Here is a 20955-nt window from a genome sequence, read left to right as displayed (position 1 = left end):
GTTTAGTATTGTGTGTAGTTGTATTATATTACTATGCACTTTGGGCTGGCACGGACAAACTGTTGAATCAGAAACAACCCCCCCCCCCCAACCGGTCCCCACCCCGAACAAAAGTCTTTAGACTAATATTTGCACGACACGGGTTACAGCATCTGCATAAAATGCTGTAAGAGTTTATTAGGTCCCGATATAAGAATAAAAGACATTCATAGAAAATGGTTTTGCGGATTTTTTTGTGGTATTGTTTGCTTTCGCTCTGTTCTCACAACAAAACCAAAATTTCTATTGCGATCAAATATATTTCATATTCTATATGCTTTTACAGTTTTGACATTTTTGCAATGGCGCTCTATAATATAGCTTATACACATGAAGTTGAAAGCAAGGTGATGGTGAAGCTAACGCAGTCTTTGCATTATCCTAATTTTCAATAATGTACAATACGATTGGTGTTATAGGAACAAAATATATACAGGGTAGAAGTTACGAGGACCAATGGTGACTTATTTACAATAGATGTTCTTCGTTTGCAATGAAAGTATTTTAGTATAGTGTTGTATATCGATTGGACCAGCCCCGGGGACCAGCTTCATATTTGGACAACGGATTCTACACCTTTGTCCATCGATGGCATTGTCAATGGTACAGCTTCATTCAGTCCTGCTATCTTGCTAACCGTTGAAAGGAGACTCCGTCAACATCAACTTTATTTCAACTATCCCTCTTGAGCAAAATCTCTCTAGAGCAAATACATGGACAAGGGGTCCTAAAAAGTGTTCCATTCAACAGTTGACCTAAAATTACTGGCCTTAATCAATACAGGCAGATTACAGGTGACACAAATGGAGGAGGTGCCCCGGGGCGGGGGGGGGGGGGGGAGGGGGGGGGCTCAACATTATTGTTTGTATGTGGAAAAACTCTTAACTAACCCTGTCACAATTTGTTAGATTGTAATTTAATGTTTAAGAAGGATCGACAATAATATTACTTTTATTCGAGGTCGTGTATAATGATAGGCGCGATCATCAATTATACTTTCTGTAGGGCGTATCATAAAACGGTCAACATTACTGTTCGAAGGTGGTCGTGTATGATTGTTGTGGACATGCAAGCAAGCACGTATCTGATTGGTCCACCAAACTTCACATCTTCATGTTGATTCACAGGACCTTCTTTTGTTAAGTGTCGGCTTGTTGGTTTCATCTTATATTTCAGATCAAACAAACCGATTCTCTATAAATAAGCCCGAGAGTTTAAAAGTGAGTGTTTAGAGAGCGAATCGAGTCATCTGCGTTGCGTCATTGCTTGATGCAGGTGTCTAACGGTTGATTGTCCCCGCTGTGAAACATCTCTGGAAGATTGTATACCCTCATCAGCATCTGGTCAGATGCGGTAAGTAGCTTTCACTTTGCTCATGTTACATGACAGTACAAGGAACTTAAAGAATATGAATTGAAGAATTAACTCAGTGTTTTTTTTAATACAGGAATGGGGATTCATTTTCACTACTTTTGACTATGATAATCAATATTTCCTGTTTTCGCTTTTCATATAATTTGTGAGAAGAGATATCCTGTTACTTTGACAGATTTACATTGCAACACAAACCTCATAGAATGCCATTTCATTGATTGTATACCAATGAGACACACTAAAACTAGAACTAGAATATACATGCTGCATATTTGGTAATTTGGTAAATTGGGTGTGATTGTAAGAGTTTTCTTGTCGACTATTACACATTTTGCAGTGGTATAAATAACATGTATGATATGGAGAGTATTGTTGATGGAATAAGTTCAATTCACTAGAACTAGTTACAATGATATTAAGTTCTAGATCGTCACAACTACATTAAATTCAGATCGTAACTTGTCACGCTATAGGTTGCAGCGGCATTCCATCTGTATAAAATTTCATTCTACACCAATGTTTTTTTTTTTATAGATTAACATTTCAATATAAATTTTTCTCTAAATATATATCAAGACAACGTTTTGATAATAATCATACTCTCGTAATTTCGAAAGATAAGAAGATATGTTTTTATACTACCAAACTATACACTGTAAATTTACGCAAACAAATATAAATATTAGCTAAATATTGTTTGTCAATTTTTTAAAATATTTTTTTGGATACATACATAAAGATAAAATGACAATATCAAGTATAATGATGATACACATCAATGCATATTCGCAAGTGTCGATATAGCATTTTAGCGTCTCTCTTGAGATTCAAACCATAGAAAAATCAAGGTAATGCACTTTCTGTAGCCCTGTACGTCACCTATAATATGACAATGGGGTATTACGTAATTCGCACAAGATTTGAATGGAACATTGAACAGGGTATTGAAATTGATTTTCGAAAATAGTTTCGATCGTGTTTGCACAGAGTATTGTGGTGAATGAGTAATGTATCGGAATGTAATGTGGTCAGGTAGACATCATCATCTTGTAGATTTGTCAAAGAAAATTACTTTTTTGTTGTTAAAGATATTGGGTATATTATCAATGCCTTGCTATAACCGTCATTAGAACATTCTCTTTCTGTAACGACTAGCAACACCTCAGTAAGTTCATTACTGCTATATCTCAAACATGAAATAATGGGATATTACGAATGAAGACCCACCTTTTGGGGGGGGGGGAGGGCGAGTCGGAAAAGATATACGTATTAAAAAAATCGAGAGACAGTTAAAATTAAGTGTAAGAAAAAGAAAAAAATTCAAAGTAAAGAACGGCTAAAGTTTAAAAGACATAGGCGTACAGGGCACGACTAATAAGTCCAAACTTGATTACAGATTGTTGACACTGTGGGTATTTGACGACCCTCTTTTACGAACTTCTAACGGTATCCATTGCCCCCTACACAATGGCATCCAGTAACTTTTATTGTTATGAACAATAAAAAGTACTGGCCCCAGTGACCCTTTCTCTATGCTTGTGACGCACTAAACTTTGTTGAAAGACCAATTTATCACATAACGGTTCAAATGGGTGATTGCAAGATCGTGTGGTGTTTGTGAAACCAGAATTGTATTGCCAACGAAGAAAAGATAAAAATTTCGCTCCTGGATGTGAAAAAGCACTAGAAATAGTAAAGATCACTGGAGCAATAAGACGAATCCTTTCACAAGATTGGGAATTTTGTATTACCAGTTAAGGAGTTTGAGTATACCCCGGCCCCCCCCCCCACTCAGTGTTATTTAGGGTACGCATATGCTCGTACCCTCTTTTTGAAAGCACCCCCTATCTGAGGACTGCCAACATTTCCGAACCCCCCTTTCGCGGGCTTTTCGCGGGCTTTTCGCGGGCTTTTCCTGCCTTGGAGACCCCCCTAAATCAGGAAAAATGCTCAATGTACCCCCCTAAATTCGGAATAATTTCTCAGGAGTCCAAAGAGATAAGAGAGAAAAAGAAAAACACCCCCTTTTTAAAGAAATCTCCGGGTGAAAAGTCAAATACACCCCTTTTTTCACAAATCTCGGGCCGGACTTTGTCGCACGAAAAGTACCCCTTTACCGGACATTTTGGCAACACGCATGCGGTCATTCCGACCTCTGAGTGGGGGGGCCGGGGAGTATACCACCCTAAACGATCAAATAAAACCGAATTTAGTTGTACAAAACATATAAAAGTTGTCGAATTTGGTCATTCATCCGTTCGAATCTTATTTGGAAAACATATTTAAAAAGTTCCAAGAGAAAAGTATCATTTTATTTCACAAGACAAAATCATCTCGTTGAGTATTTTTGTGGGATCTGAATAAATACAAAACTTTCTTGATGAGGGATGTCAGACTTACGCAAAATCTTTATAAAGAACTCTTTAGAGAGAAACATATTATTTTACTCTGTGTTTGCTTTCCTTGAAATGTCTTGTTCTTTGATATTTGTCCTGACCCCCCCCCCCCCCGTCCAGAGTGTATTGTCGCACGTATTATGTAGATTATATTAACAATTAATTATATTCATGTACATTCATCGGACTCATTTTCTATCAAGGTTCAACTCCCAGTCTTTTTAATATATTAATTATGATAGTTATGCCAGGGAGGTGTCGGTTATAAGTTTTAACTGACACCTCCCTGGTTATGCATTGCAATACGTGTATATAATATTAGGTAATTTATATTTTTATTGATATTTACTGGTCTACACCCTTCAGAAAGCGAGATTTATGGATTTACATCTTTAAGTGTTATCCAACGGACAGGCCTACCCCCCCCCCCCCCCTCACTCAGTGCTATTTAGCGTACGCGTATGCATGTTCACTCCTTTTAAAAACACTCCCTAAGTCCGGTGTGTAAAGTCAATACGGGCCGGATTTTTGTGTACTACGAGCCGGACTTTGGTGTGTAGTAAGTACAATTGGAAACACGCATGCGGTCCCTCCGACCCCGGAGTGGGTGGGGGGGGGGGGCGGGGCCTATCATTCCAATTAACATGTACTACATCAATTAGTTGAATAATAATGGTTTCAGATACATCGTCGCCAACATCAGATTCTAGCAAGGCACCTGGAGAAAAAGCAGATAATAATAATAAATAGATCATCAAACCAACACTTCACTGTAAAGATAATGACCGGATTAACCGCAGGGTATCACGATAATAAACGATTTGAAATGAATAAATACCATTACAGTCTTCTCTTAGGTGTTGTACGTCCATCTAAAGATATACATAAGGGTTAGGGGAGGGGTGTGTGACGAGAGGGGAGGAGAAGGAGGGAGAAGGGAGAAAGAGGAGGAGGAGGTGGAGGTGGGAGGAAGAAATGGAGGGAAGGGGAGGAGGTTGGGAAGAAGGGGCCCCGGCCGCGAAATTTTTATTCCCAAACAGGTTTGCAACTGAATTTCTTATATTTCCGTTCTTCTCAATGGCTGATATGTTCTACGTCATTAGCAGCTTGGAAAGAGGTCACAAACAATTAGACTTTGATTCTTTATTGCTTTGCCTCACTATTTATAAAGGAAAAAAACTGAATAAACTGAGACTTGAACCCACAACTCTGAGATAGTATTACGCTGACCTTACCGATTGAGCCGACGATGGGTTGATGAAAAGTGATTCTGCATGATTTCTATAACCCTATCACTCACCATAACGGTTACGTCATTGCTAATGACGTAACATATCAGCCAATCAGATGACCGGAAATATTAGCATTGGCAAACCTGTTTGGGGAAGAAAAAAAATTAGCGCCCCCCCCCCCCAACTCCGAGAACGGACGGACCCCATGCGTGTTACCAAAATGTCCGGTAAAGGGGTACTTTTCGTGCGACAAAGTCCGGCCCGAGAATTGTAAAAAAGGGGGTGTATTAACTTTTCACCCGGAGATTTCTTTAAAAAGGGGATGTTTTTTCTTTTTTCTCTCATCTCTTTGGGCTCCTGAGAAATTATTCCGAATTTAGGGGGGTACATTGAGCATTTTTCATGATTTAGGGGGGTCTCCAAGGCAGGAAAAGCCCGCGAAAAGCCCGCGAAAGGGGAGTTCTGAAATGTTGGCAGTCCTCAGATAGGGGGTGCTTTCAAAAAGAGGGAACAAGCATATGCGTACCCTAAATAACACTGAGTGGGGGGGGGGGGAGGGGCAGAGGAAATGAAGAGGGGAAAGAGTGGGGAAGGGAAAGGATGGGGAAGGGGAAGACTTGATTCCATTATTTCTGCAACTTCAATGATAAATTCACCTTCTCATAACATAGTAATTTTATGTATCCTGTCTGAGTCTATGGACTGGGTACGTTAGAATAACCAGCTGTTCTGGAATAAGTTTCTGCTATCACCATCTCTTTAACTTTCCGTGTTCAGCTAGTGTCGTTAGCATGACATTGATGAAAACGTAATGGATAGTTGAGTTTTACTGCAGAGGAGCTACACAAAATAAGTTGTTGGTGAGATAATGAAAAACTGAGTGTCAAATTTGAAAGGACATACAATTCATATATCAAAATCATCTCTGTTTGATCAAAATCGGTTCAGAGACGGCTGAAAGATCCATAAATATAACGATTTCTAATATTTGTGATGACTCTCAAAGAGATAATCATAAGAAACCTGCCCCCCCCCCTCATTTTAGGGTACGCGTATGCATGCATGTTCCTACTTTTGAATGCACATCTATCTCCGGTGTGTAAAGTCGATACGGGCCGGATTTTTGTGTATTACGGGCCGGACTTTAATTGCTGCGTGAAAAGTACCCCTTTATCCAGAGATTTTGGGAACTCGAATGCAGTCCCTCCGACCCCGGAGTTGGGGGGGGGGCGGACCTGCCCACGTGCAATTATGTTTGTTGAGAGCCAAAAAGGCATCATATTTGTGTACTATAGATACTGATTTGGCGAATTAAAAGACATTTTCACGAGCTGCTAAAATTAGCATGAACTTTCTTTGTATTAAACTGTTCATACACCAACCAGGAAAGATCTGAAATCTCCCACTTGAAATCAAGGGAAACTGGTCAACGCAACAATTTCCTCGTTCTGTATTTTCCCTATCAAATTAAAGCTTTTTCAAAATGTTGCAGAGCACAACGTAATCTACAGAATAGAAGAATGCACAAACCCTGTACACTGTACTCGTCACGCTTTAAGGCATGAGAAGAAAAACTGTATTCATTCAATAGTTTTTCTCTGACAAAAGCCTCGATGATGCAACAAAAGAACTTCCCCCTTCCCCGTCTCTGATCCTGGGACTTCGCTTTGTATCCTCGCTTTGTATTCATTTTGAGAGAAGACGTACATGTACAACATATCAGGCCTACGTATACAACTGTAAGGAGTCTCTCTAGTAACCGCTTATTATAGTTAACGCCCATCCTGCTCTCAACACTCTCTACAACGACGCCACTTGTCAACTACTACTGTTTAACTCTTGCGTTTTTAACACATAAAATAAACACACTCAGGACTTTGTGTACTATTTTGAAAGTATACTCTCTACCATTCTTCAGTGTATTTAGAAGATTGAGTCAACAACTGTTGGACATTGTTTATGGTATATTTGAACAAAGTATTGTGTTCCCATCGCAGAAACCACAGCTAGCTCTGTTCAAGCATATCGTATTAAATTCGATCGAAATGGAATTAATTTCATCGCACGATCTACTGGTAATTGTACCGTGGTTGTAAAGTGAAGGCTCATTGAAATCGCGCCATGACAGTATCAAAAGATAATTTATGCACGTGTTGGAATCTTTTATTCAATTAACATTCCTGAAACACTCGGAAATGAATGAGGTGATTGACCGGCGGTTATGATCATTATTATTGGCAGCAGTGTTGAGTCCTGGATCAGGAAATCATTCTTAACGTCTTTTTCTTCAGCGCTCATCTAAAGGTTTCATATTCCAGCACATGAAATGGTTCGATAACTTGATAGGATGATGAGCTGATCTTAAAAGACCAATAACCAGGATGACGACAAAGCTGCTCATGAAGGAAGGAGTGTCTTATTACAAGTATTAGGCGGAAGCAGCTTGTGAGCTAGCTTTGTAATTATATTGGTTGTGTTATTGCGGATGAAAGTTTGCTTTCGAAACCATATTAGCGTGAACGTGAACTATGATAACAATAATTCTACCTCATTTTACCGAATAAAGAATGGATTCTCTGGTCATCACGGTAATCGAAACTCGTTTTATTGCACGTAAGCAGTTAATGTTGTAAACATTTTCAAGAGCCTGTATAAGATCTCTATTCAACCGTTTGAAGAATATTAAAGACTTTTATTGACTACCATGACGATGAAGTTGTCATCAACGTCGCAACGATAAACATTAGCCTTTTGATAATAATACAGTCCAGTTGTTAAAGCACAATACACGTGAGCATGAAAGGCGTCGCCATAATGTCGCTGAAATCCTCATCATATCGTGGTATATTAGTGCTCCCCATCACCTTAATGCTGATGGGCGTGGTCAGGGCGGAGTTTAATTACACCACGCTACCAGTAAACTTTGTCACGGTGGAAGAGGGAGAAGGGGCCAATCTGCAAGTGAACCTCACCGGTATAACGAAAACTTTTCAAATTGAAACGTTGAGTAGTGATATACAAAAGTTTACTCTTGAACAAGCCATCTTTCAGGTTAACCCCATCTATGAAACGATTCTGCATCCTAATGGTTCGACCGGTCAAAGACTTCGAACGGACGGAATACATACTATAACCATTGCAATAAGAGGTATTTCATTTGGTATTAGACAAATTGACTTTGATGTGAGAGATGAAATGGGTTTAGTGGATCCTAGTCTTCAAATCCAGCCGTTTACTGTCAAAGTGATCCGACAACCGAGCTCCGTGGGGACTATTTTCACCTATGTCTTGTTGGTATGGCTCATGGTGAGTTATGTTACCATGGGAGTAAAGTTGGAATGGACTGTCATCAAGCAAAAGATAAGGAGACCCTTTGGAGTAGTGATTGGTGCGATATGTCAGTTTATTGTGATGCCCGGTGTGGCTGCACTCCTAGCAAGGGTGTTGAACCTGGAACCTACAGCAGCTGTGGCTCTGATCATCGTTGGTTCATGTCCAGGAGGATGGCTAAGTAATATCTTTACTCTTCTGCTTGATTGTGACTTGGTGTTGAGCCTAACAATGACGTTCTGCTCCACGGTGATAGCGCTAGGTATGATGCCTCTGAATCTATTCATCTATGCCACTCCATACGCCGGTAACAACAGTGATATCAGTATTCCCTTCGTGCAGATCTTCATCCAACTCATTACATTAGTGGTACCTCTTTTCATCGGAACATTCATCGCTCATCGGTACCCTCGAGCTGCTAAATGGTTCAACCGTCTCCTGAAACCACTGGCTGTTATCCTTGTCATGGTAGGGTTCGCTGCAGGACTCTGGGCCAACTACTTCGCCTTCCAGTCGCCTGCAGAGCTCTATCTCAGTGCGATTATCCTACCCTGTGTAGCCGGTCTTCTAGGTTTCTTCGTGGGTAAACTCACTTGCTTGTCTAACCGTTCTGCCATCACCATCGCAATTGAAACAGGGTCCCAAAATAGTCTCTTGGCAACCTCTGTCATAGGACTATCGTTTCCTCAACCTGAAGCCGATCTAATGACGAGAGTCCCTGTCCTCTTCGTTACCTTCACTTTCATCCAAGGCTTCTGTTTGACGTCCATCTACGTCATCACGAAACGATTTCCTGGTCGATTTGAGCTACCAAATGATGACGACGATGATAACCAGGATGATAATAATAAAGCAATTAATCTTGAACAATCGCGAGGTAATGAAGATACGAAGCTCGATATTTCCTCAAGAATATTCGGCATCGGTCCCAAGCATCTTGAGCAATCGTCCAAATCAAGAACGAATAGAAAGCAATCGTGGACGGCCTCGAAGTCGACACAGGTCGACCTTGAAGAGATTCGTCGCAGTTCAAAGACCACGTCGAACGTCATGTCCCACATCGGGCCCAACGTCAACCACGCTTTCTCTTATGAGTCTGAGGGTAATGCACCAAGGCCTGTCTATAGCATTAGTACTGCCACCATGAATGATAGCGATACTATCAACAAGAGATCAAGACAGGTCTATTTATGATTGTTTCAATATCGATGAAAGTGAGACTAAATTAACAAAGGGCCTTATATACCGTAGCCAACTTTGTAATGTGGGCGATAATGGGAAGGCAATGCGCACGAACGTACAGAAAATTGGACAGAAATACTGGAAACTCGGTCATCCCATTCACGTTTGCTGGTCAGTGGCGGACTTAAGGAGGAGGGGGGGGGCATGTCCGATTTGTCCATAGTCCTCTTGACACTGTCCCTGGTTAAATAATACACCTATGACTACTAAGGTGAATTCTAAATCTAATCTAAACGATAACTAAGATCATTGACTGTCATATGCACACGATTCAAGTTGGTAACTGTTTGATGCGAAATGTAAAAAACAAGGATTTATGCACCATACTAAACCATCTTTTTTGAGAAGCTTATTGGAAATTTTCGAAGCAAATATTTGTTGTAGTTTCCGCCCATGCAAGCAGCCAAATGCGTGTAAGAACAGCACTGAGAAAAAATCTATTAATGATATTCTTTGGCCTGAAACTTCCAATATGTTTCTCAAAACAGTTTTATAACAACGACTTTCATTTTTATTGAAACAATATTCAATTTATTGGACACACATTAACTAGTGCTACATGTATTTTGATCATGTTGATTTAAGAACAAAGCAACAATGTATTATCTTTTTATTTTTATGAAATGAAAATCATAGTTATACAACATTACGTTTATACTTGAACGTTGCTACTAATAAAAGTAAAATCCACACATTTCAAATTGCCACAGGAGGTCAATGTGCGAAAAATGAAAAAAGACAACGACATTTTTTATCTTTTTACACTAAAAAAAATAAAATGACAATGAATTACTCGTACATTTATTATATCCTATAAGATTCACGTCACACGTACTTTTTAACTTTTAAGTTCATATTTTGTATATTTGTATAAATGTTATACCTCAATATCAATCCATTCTTTCATTTCCCCTCATTTCTAGATTTCATTTGTTGTTATTGTGGTCAGTATTCGTGTTCTGCATCATACAAATGAGGGCATTTACCCTATTTCGTAACCTCTTATGTAAAAACAGGTTCATTTATTGTATGTTGATCATGTTTTATGTTGTACAGTTGACATTTTATTCCACATTGTTTTAGAATTCTCTTATGGCTAGTTTTGACTTTCTATCAATGTTACATAGGATACATTCACGGTTGTACCTCCCTTTGGCAGCCTTTAAAGAACGTTTTGTCTTGTACGAAATTCTGCAAACACCGCTCACAATTATTGTTAGATAATTTCTCTCAAACTCACTCAAAGAAACTGCATACTACAATGTATATGCACTAGACTGTTTACATGTAATTTAATGTTTCCATATTATACTTTATGATCACGATGAACTTACTCGACAATGAACTCTTGTATATGTTGCAATTGGTTCGTCGCTCGCAGCTAGTTCCCACGATTAATTCAATACCAAATCAATTTTATCATATTTAGTGATGCTCCTCCTTCCAAATTGATGGCTTGTATTTTAACTCTGAGTCTGATTTCTTCACATTCATTGCATCTTATACAGCATTTCATTCGAATGTGTAATTTACATTATAAAAGTGTGCATAAACTGGTACAAACAGTAATCGTTTATTGTTAAGAAAATATTGTTAAAATGTAAAGTATTCTTTCAAAATTAAAACTGAAAGCACATCATAATGTGTTTTATGACAATCAATGCGGTGTAAACTGTCCAGTACAATAACTTCCACCTTTGTTCCCTCTCTCTGCCTCTCTGTCTCTCTGTCTCTCTTTCTCTCTCCCTCTCCCTTCTTTCTCTTTGTCCATATCACCTCTCATCCTTTGTTTCTCGCTCCCTCTCTCATCTTTTCCTCACTCCTCTCCCCTTTCTCTTTCTCGCTCCCTTTCACCTTTTTCTCTTTCTCTTATGTATTTAACCTTTTAGACGTGAGTTACATTCTCTCTTTCTTCTACCTTTCTCTTTCAATCCGTATAAGAAAGCTTGGTCAATTCGTATAATACCTGTGCCCAAAGTGATAACCATTTTTCTTTCTTCCACACATGTAACTCACAATGATTAATTCCTGTATGTATTGTGTTACTTATAGTTTAACGGATAGCGAATATGTTACTTTTTTACGGGAGGCAGATAGGCACGCGTGTTCCTTAAGAATGGCAAGTGGGGGTGAAATGGGAGAGAGAAAGAGAGAGAGAGAAAGAGAGAGAAGGAGAGAAGGGAAGAAAGAGAGAGGGAGAGAGAGAGAGAGAGAGAGAGAGAAGGGAAGAAAGAGAGAGAGAGAGAGAGGCATGTGGAAAATGTTCATGTGAAACTTTGCATGACCCGTTCCCATATCACTATCCGCTCGATGGCGCCACCCGCTTGATATTATTTCACCCAGCGTCAACCTTAAACGCCAATGCTAGAAAAACAATATTCCACTGTCATAAACATGATATTGAATATGTAAAATGTTCTTATTAAAGGTACCGTCTATTTCCCATTTACAGGCCCAAAAAATGAAAGGTTAAATTCCACCGGCAATTGGAAGATAATACTAATTTAGAACTTCCCTCAAAACAAAAGGGCTCGAAAATGTCTTTTTGTGGGAAAAAAAACGGCCATTAGCTGTCGAATCGACTTTAGTGATTGCAATCATTTTAGTAATAGTCTGATTTTCAGACCCCTGTACGGAATGGTCGTACGTTTTGTACTGCGTAAAGATTCAATCAGTTTAATTTGGGCCATTTCAAATGCGCATGTACCCTTTACAGCTCATTTTATGTATGTTATTACCAAAGAAAAGAAAAAGTCAATCAGTCACTCAATAGTGTCTGACAGTGAAGTCTAGCAAGTAAACGGGTTTCCTTCCACAATTTGAATACCAGGACACTGCTAACGTTTAAACTTCCCAGATAGGACATATACTTCTACGTGACATATTCATAATTCTTGCCAAGTTCTACATAATTTGATGTTGGCTGCAAATGGGACATAGTACCTTTAAAAGGCGAAGTTTGGAATCGCCATTTTACGGACAAAGTACTAACAATGATGGGGCTTTACCTGTTACGACGTTTCGTTTACTTCTTTAGATACTGAGAAGAACAAGATAATTATTATCAGTTTCATAGCGAAATTACGACTGCTGTTTAGATATACATGTAGTGACACTGTTTCCTTTCTCTGCAGAACAAAGTCTTACTCACTGGATGTAGTTAGTTAGTTAGTTTATTTCTTTATTAAAAAATCACACCGTCATCAGACGGCCTATGAGTGATACATCAAAATTAACAGTCATAAACAATTTGACATGGTAACATAATATAAATATAACATAATCATAAACACAGAAAAAGAATATTCATGCATTACAGTGTAATTGAAAGTTGGTTGGCATGCACCAAAAACATACCAACAACAACAACAAAAGACAGGGGAAAAAAAGAAGAAAACAAATATTATTCATTTAAGTAGTACAAACATTCTTTGCGAGTTGTTAGGATTCGGTTTGCAAAACTGGCTATTAAACTGCTTATTGAGTCAGAAAATTTGATAATATACAAGAAAGATTAAATATTAATCTTGATAATTATTAGAGTTGTGTTTTTGATATCGCATTATAAAACATGCGACCTCCTTATCAAGGTATCGAGACCCTCCCCCTTATTAGACAGTTTGACTTCGCTGTATGTTTACCGATTTCCTTAGTCATTCATGTTTTTGCCTGCATGCTCTCTAACCCAGTAAGCAATCATGTTTGATTTGAAGTGTTGCCAAATCGATAACACGACACACCGCCTTCATTCAATTTGTTTGATAGAATGATCTACATCTCATTATTACATTCCAAGCTGCATCAAGGAGAACGTTTTGCCAATCAATCTCCTTTGAAGGTTTAACATCTTTAGAGTCATGATACTTACTCTATCCAGGGTTTCATGACCAGCATGATTCAGTCAAAACATGTAAACACCTATACAGTATGTTTGCAGGTGCACCATGTGAGAGAGCGGGAAGATTGAGGAGTCCTGTAAACACCTAGTACCTAATGAAATAATTCTCCAAGAAGAGAACGATTTACACAATTACATTCATTTCATCTGTGTATGTTTGAAACATAAGATATAAGGCAAACTGTTTTAAAACATACTAAACAATTATTTGCCATATTTTTAATAATAAAAGTGCCCATGGAAAAGAGACAAAATTCCCCACCATTCTCTTATGATAAGGCTAAACAGGCAAATATCTGTGTCGGGCCAGAGCCCCCGGTCGCGTTATTTTCTTCTGCGACACAGATTGGGGCTTTTTTTTTAAAGAGGTCTTGATTTAACACTTACCCTAACCCTAACCCTAACCCTAAACGCACCTAACCCGAATCTGTGCCACAGAAAAAAATAACGCCCCCCGGCCCTATCCTACCTTGGATCGTTGGTGGGTTTTAAATAGCAAATCCCTTGGTTTGTCTCGTCATTGGAGGCTGGTATTATAAGATCTGATGAATGCTCGCTCTGTCAGAAGATCGTGTCAGCACATTCTCACTTTTCATTTTCTCTCATCCTTTTTTCCCCTTCTCATGCTTTACCTCACCCCTTCTCTCTCTCTCTCTCTCTCTCTCTCTCTCTCTCTATTTATCTCTCTATCTATCTATATGTCTATATTGCCCTCTCCATTTGAATATTGATTGATTGATTGAATATCTATTGATTGATTTATTGATTTCTATAACATATTTCAAACATATATATTTCTGTGTCTTTCCCTTTCCCGTTCAACCGAAGGGCAATTAACCCAAGCCACTCGAGTTGCTTGATTTTTTTTATTGGTTTGTCTGATTTTTTGCTTCTATTGAAAGTAAGTTAGTTTTGGAGTGGACTTGCCCTTTAAATGGCCTAAAATTAATTATGAGTTACATAAAATATCTACTTTCAGATTGACCGACATGAATACCTCAAATATGCTTCTCATCTCGTTGCTGACGATGGCAGCGATGACCACCGCTCATGCTCAGTGCGGATCTATCACCGCCATCAACATCAGCTACGTTGAAGACTTCGTCTATGTTTTCGAAGGACGCGATACCAACTTCACCTTGACTATTGACGACGTAGTTAGTGATGGGATCTTGTCTTTCCGTTCAGCTAGCCCTTTTCACTTCGAGTTGAAGGACCCGGATGTGACCTTTAACCTTACGGTTGGCGGGAATTATCCAATGAACATTACCACAGCTATCATGGGCAACGTGATTTCAATCAAGGTAATAATGTTTTATTCAAGGCAAGACTTGTGTGGTTTAAACATGATATCAGTGACCATCTCTTTCCGTGTAATTACTGGTCTAAACTCAGAGGAAGACTCTTGTTATTTCAATACAATAGCTTCATCGAAAGTATCTTGTTTATAAGCACGGTGCTATTTTTTGTAAGCGCCAATATAATAGTTGTTATTAGCGCTCCCAAATGATCGATATTATTGTTATATTTATTAATTGGCAACTGATTAAGATTGACATGTTAATCCAATGTCATCTACTGTGAAATCTCCAATATGCCTATCCATTCAGACTGGTTTATTGATCTTCTTTTTCATATTCAACTTATGTGTGGCGAATCAAACAAATTTAGCCTGAAGTGCCAAGAAAATAAACTTGAAGATTGAAATTTAATCTCGTCACCAATTGATGATTAATTTGAGCCTCAAGAATACCTGAATTTTATTTTACAAATGGAAAAACAGTCACAATAGTTGATAAAGGAAAGATACCCAAATCACTGAAACTAGGCGATGGTGCAAAAGAGAGATAAAGATGCGCCTTTTAATGCAAGATTAATTCGGCAGAGAACGGACGCAGAGCGTCTTTTATGCGCCGAAACTCTGTAGAGATAATGCAAGACATATAAATCCATTTCCGTATGTTGATAGCTAAAATTGAAAAGATAAGTATCCATTAACTTAATGAGACATTCTGAAATAATTTTTGTCATGCTAATGATCGTTTCTTTCCAGGAACTGGAACTATTATTCACCCCTGATGAATCAGAGGACACCCTTGTCGTTGGTTCTCAAAGCGTAGGTGTCCGTCGTGTTCCACAGCTTCTTTCGGTAGTCTACATCTATGTACTCCTGGTATGGGTGGTACTCAGCTACATATCTATGGGTGGTAGCATGGATCTCAAAGCTATATGGCAGAAAATTCGACGACCTTATGGTATCCTGATTGGTCTGTTTTGTCAGTTTATCATCATGCCTGCTCTTACCTTCGCCATTGCCCAACTCATCACCGGTAAGGAGCGTCAACGATGGATTATTATCATTGTAATATTCAATATTCATTTAATGATTATTTTTGGTGAAAAATGATGACCAATATAATGTAATATATGCTATCTTGTCAACTGAATCAATTGATGGAATATGGATGTTTTGAAAATTTGCAATTATTACTTAATTATGTTTATTGCGTTTATTTACATCGACATCATCAATATCACTCTCAGAGCTATCCATCATTTTCATCCTGTAAATCTTCAGATGAGCCAGAAGCACAGATCGGTATTGTTTTAGTTGGTACATGTCCTGGTGGTTGGTTGAGTAACATCTTCAGCGTCCTTCTCGATGTCGATTTCACCTTGAGTATAACGATGACGTTCTTCTCATCCATCATCGCACTCGGGATGATGCCCCTGAATCTCCTCATCTATGCTTCACCTTTCACTGGAGATGATTCCAGGCTTGGCACTCCGTTTGTCGATCTCATTCAACAGCTCGTCATCCTCATCCTTCCTGTCTTCCTCGGTATAGGACTCTCATATAAGTTCAAGAAGTGAGTCTGTCTCTTTAAATTAAATACACACCAATGAATATACTTTAATTAATGATCCTGTTCTAAATCCCATATAAAATCATATTCGGATTACGCCATTATGTAATGGTAATATTCGCTCTTTTCAAAAGGCGATGTACAACGCCTTTAAGATAACCTAAGGTTAGTTTTTCGAAAATAGTTTGCGATCGTGATTTGATTGGTTGGTTATCTGATATAAAGGATTCAACTCGGTAATTCGAATTAGCTCCGACACAAGGATTCGCCCATCCTGTAGAATAACCTGATTGTAAGGGCATCACAAATCAATCATCTTTTGCTTGGACTTTTATGATAATCGTTACAATTGGTTGAAAATGTATTGTCAGTTAGTAAGCAATCCATTTTTTCATTATGTGTATGGTGTCGAAATTTCACTGGACTCTTTCGCACGTTTCATCGATATTAATGCTAATTGATTTTGTGACAATAATGTCAGGTAAATCTCCCGATATCTTCCTCTCAACTTCAATTAGACTAACGACATTTCCTATTATTCACTATGCTTTGTCTGTTTTGCTGTCTGAAAAAAGGTAACCTAAAATATCAATAATATTTTAACTCGTCCATGATACAGGTTCAAGAAGTTTTGTGAAAAAGTAATCAAGCCCATATCAGCTCTTCTGATCATCGTTGGTCTATCCCTGGGCATCCCAGCAGACCTCTATGCCTACACCACGTCACCAATTAATGTGAGTTATATCTGATACTCAGATAGGAGTAGCAATATCTTCTTTGTCTCTCTCTCTCTCTTCTGCTCATTCACTCTTCCTTGTAATATTTTCTCCATTTTCTTTTTACTCCCCCGCCCCCCGCAGCTCGAGAATTCTGTTTATCAAACTGTCATCTTACCATTTTTATCCGCCTTCTTACCCTTTACTCCTTTTCATTCTATTATTCTTACTTATCTTGATACAATACCTTTGCTTATGCCTCATTCTCGACATAATACTTCATCACGAGTAAATTCTCATAATCACGAACTCTTCATTTCAGTTTATGTTAAATAAGGAAAAATAGTTATAACAACATTTTCATGGATTTCATTCAGAAAATTTGTCTACTTTTCGAGCGAAATCTAATTAATAATAAGAAGCGAGATACTGCAGTTTAATTTGCGCATTTCCATGATTTCCACCCATATTCAGAATTGGATAGCGAGTATCATCACCCCAATCTTCGGAGCTTTCTTCGGCCTCTCCTTCGCTCGTATCTTCGGTCGTGATCTCCGTACCTCGATCACCATCTCGTTAGAGACCGGAGTGCAGAACGCTCTCCTTGGTCGTACCATCGTAGCTCTCTTCTACCCTCAACCCGAAGCTGATCTCATTGCTCGCGTTCAAGTCACCTTCGTCTTAGTGACGCTCATAGAGGGAACGGTAGCTTCATTAATCTACTCTTTATTCAGGTAGGCCTTCGATAAAAGAACGAGTGAGACCCCTTGAAGAATAAGATAAATAATATGTGACCCATGAGAAAATCTCTTTCCAAGCAATGAAATATAGGCTCACTATGTTGGAGCGCCTTGAGGACCTTGCGCTATATAAGAATCCAATAGTATTATTATTATTATTACAAACATTATGAAAGTGACATTAAAGTTAACAATCTGACAGTTTCAATTGTTAGAAACGATAAATGCCTAATGATAACGTAGCCTTTTAAGAGTGTATAATATTATATATAATGTACATGTATGCATGGAGGTGTTGTTGATGTTGTCAATTATAATTATGTCCATAGGTGTTTGGTCGGTAGAGGGTAAGGGGGTAGAGGGTAAGGGGGTCATACAGCCCAGCCTTAGAGAATTCTGACGATATTAATATTTGGCAACCATCACCTGATAATGATTTCGTTTTAAATTCACGTATATGTGTTCATTTTGTATCCATATTTTGTATATTTCTGTACACAGGTATATATGTTCACTTTCTATCCATATTCTGTATGTTTCTGTACACAGGTATATATGTTGTCGCAAGCAATGCGATAAGATCATGCCGAAGGACGAAGAGAAGAATGACGAGGAGGTTGTGGTAGTCGATGACATCGAACCTAATATTGGTTATGAGAGCAATGGAAATACGACCAACCCAAGCGGAGCCGAGAATGCAGGGTTTGAGATGCATGAGGATTAGGATGATCGAGGCTATATGCCAATCGATAATACATCGATAAGACATCGATGGGCATATAGCAGTTATGACCACGAGACCGAGACGAGACCGATAAGACATCGATGGACATATAGCAGTTATGACCACGAGACCGAGACGAGACCGATAAGACATCGATGGGCATATAGCAGTTATGACCACGAGACCGAGACGAGACCGATAAAACATCGATGGGCATATAGCAGTTATGCCCACGAGACCGAGACGAGACCGATAAGACATCGACGGGCATATAGCAGTTATGCCCACGAGACCGAGACGAGACCGATAAGACATCGATGGGCATACACCAGTTATGCCCACGAGACCAAGACGAGACCGATAAGACATCGATGGGCATATAGCAGTTATGCCCACGAGACCGAGACGAGACCGATAAGACATCGATGGGCATACACCAGTTATGCCCACGAGACCAAGACGAGACCGATAAGACATCGATGGGCATATAGCAGTTATGCCCACGAGACCGAGACGAGACCGATAAGACATCGATGGGCATACACCAGTTATGCCCACGAGACCAAGACGAGACCGAATACAACATTATAGATATCCAGGGTGTTAATTATGGTACATTATATTACTATATGCATTATGTCATGTTATTACTAAAAAAAAAAGAGTGTTTCTGCTGGATATAATTTTCCTTCTGTTTTGCTATAAACACTGCATTGTAAATTGATTTATACCGTATATATGTTTACAGAATATTGATATGTTACATTACATTGTAAATTGATTATATGTTGATAAACAGAATATTGATGTACATCAATGAAGTTTAATAAGTACAATACAATACAGGATAGGATGGAGCCGGTCTATTATATGTCCCCCTTCCTTTTGAAAGTTGTAGAATCAAATTTAGCTGAATTACACTGGGTTAAAAAGCTTATCTGCCGTAGTTTACAGGAGGGATTAGACTGCCCTGCAAGGTCACAGGACAGGTGGTTATCTCATCAACTCAGCTCTCAGTTAACATAAGAAAAAGAGGATCATGGGGGACCAATGGTCACCGATTAGGCATTGTTTGTTGTATAGAGGGCGCAAGTAGCTACAAGTAGTGCAGTGGACCTTTAATTATGTAAGGTCTTAGCCCCTTTCCTGACCCCACCCACCCCTTCTGTTTGTCTATATCTAGATACGTCACTATTTTTGATTGGTTAGTTTTTCATTCGTCCATTTCTGTTCATCCAAACAAAATGAATACATGTCTTATCACCTTATAGTGTGATGGGATTTCTAAAAGTATATAACTTACCAAATATCATTTAAAACGCTTACTCTAAGGGTTGAGTATGGGATTACATTTGACATCATTTAAAGACAGATATTTATCTTTGGTTGGTCTACTAGTTGATGATTCGTCTCCGAAAATACTTCCCCGCAAATTCTCAACGCTGGTATTCAGATAAACTCGTAAATACTGACCCCCAAAGTCATGTTTTACAGTACTAGAGTGTGCTATATAGTCATGCATGTCTCTTTTAAATTCATTGTACAGTGTATATATGAAAGTTTTTGTTAACAATCAACTCGTAAGGGATACAATTGTGGCTAATTTCAATGTGAAATATATTGTATGATTTTGTTAAGATGGGTGTTTGCATGAATATTAATATGAAACAAAATTGTCGTGTACACTAATTTTTGTATTCCTTTTGTTTAGGGGTTAGGATGTTGGATTTGAACCTGCATATGGTAATTTGTTATTCATTGTTTTATGGAGGGGGTATCTGGAAGGAAACGTTGTATATAATGCATCTCGTTAACTCCACATGCTTATGTCGACTTAGTAATTCCTTGTTTCCATTAACAAAAGTCTACCCATTTATAGTCTTTCACATATCTGTGCAAGTTTTCTGTTTCTACGGAGACTGTGTGTTTGATGAAAAGGTTTCTGGTGACTGATGAGAAAGTGCTTAACTTCATTCAGAATTAGTGACCCCACCCTTTAAACAAAAATGTGAAATGATTGTGTATAAATTAATTTCAGTGTTCGCATTCTTCGTAGAGTTTTAGTACGCCTCAAGTGTTGTTGAAGCATACTTACTATTTATAAGTATTTTTCGTTATTTGAAAGTGGAACCACGAAGTGGCACGAACAAGTATATCATGTATCAAGGCGAATATAACAATTTGAAGAAGAAAAAAAAATTGTTTGTGTTGTACATTATTTTAATAAACGAAAAGTATGAAAAGAAAAGAAGTGCCTCATTACATTATGTCTTTGCAGTTCATAGATTTCACAAAATATACAGTATAATGCCCCATATCCCTGACTCCCCATCACTCAGCCCCTTCTCTCTCTCTCTCTCTCTCTCTTTCTCTCTCTTTCTCTCTCGCTCCTACTTT

The 20955-nt window shown here is 38.5% G+C and overlaps 3 protein-coding genes across 7 annotated transcripts; all 3 read left to right on the top strand.

Moving 5' to 3' along the window:
- The first annotated feature begins 1069 nt into the window (after positions 1-1069).
- LOC592830 (ileal sodium/bile acid cotransporter) lies at positions 1070-19214 on the top strand. Its single transcript, XM_792335.4, has 7 exons — positions 1070-1392; positions 14491-14815; positions 15565-15841; positions 16090-16381; positions 16998-17112; positions 17569-17828; positions 18384-19214. Exons 1-7 carry the CDS (start codon positions 1388-1390, stop codon positions 18556-18558), a joined length of 1449 nt encoding a protein of 482 aa, XP_797428.3. The 5' UTR covers positions 1070-1387; the 3' UTR covers positions 18559-19214.
- On the top strand, positions 6731-11274 carry LOC592809 (ileal sodium/bile acid cotransporter). Its single transcript, XM_003723518.3, has one exon. It carries the CDS (start codon positions 7838-7840, stop codon positions 9563-9565), a length of 1728 nt encoding a protein of 575 aa, XP_003723566.3. The 5' UTR covers positions 6731-7837; the 3' UTR covers positions 9566-11274.
- LOC105440146 (paternally-expressed gene 3 protein-like) lies at positions 18555-19214 on the top strand. Of its 5 annotated transcripts, none has more exons than XM_030975222.1 (2): positions 18555-19013; positions 19122-19214. In XM_030975222.1, the coding sequence occupies exons 1-2, from the start codon at positions 18574-18576 to the stop codon at positions 19147-19149; spliced, it is 468 nt and encodes a 155-aa protein (XP_030831082.1). In that variant the 5' UTR covers positions 18555-18573; the 3' UTR covers positions 19150-19214. The 5 variants fall into 5 exon arrangements, with proteins under 5 accessions (XP_030831082.1, XP_030831080.1, XP_011668259.1 ...); XM_030975220.1 differs by having other exon boundaries at positions 18555-19049; positions 19104-19214; XM_011669957.2 differs by having other exon boundaries at positions 18555-19081; positions 19136-19164.
- Positions 19215-20955: the final 1741 nt, after the last annotated feature.

This window comes from Strongylocentrotus purpuratus, unplaced genomic scaffold, assembly GCF_000002235.5.
Source record: "Strongylocentrotus purpuratus isolate Spur 01 unplaced genomic scaffold, Spur_5.0 spur5_scaffold_8, whole genome shotgun sequence".
Taxonomy (NCBI): Eukaryota; Metazoa; Echinodermata; class Echinoidea; order Camarodonta; family Strongylocentrotidae; genus Strongylocentrotus; species Strongylocentrotus purpuratus.
Note: the sequence above shows the minus strand (reverse complement) of the source record. Positions and strands in the feature narration are given on the sequence as shown.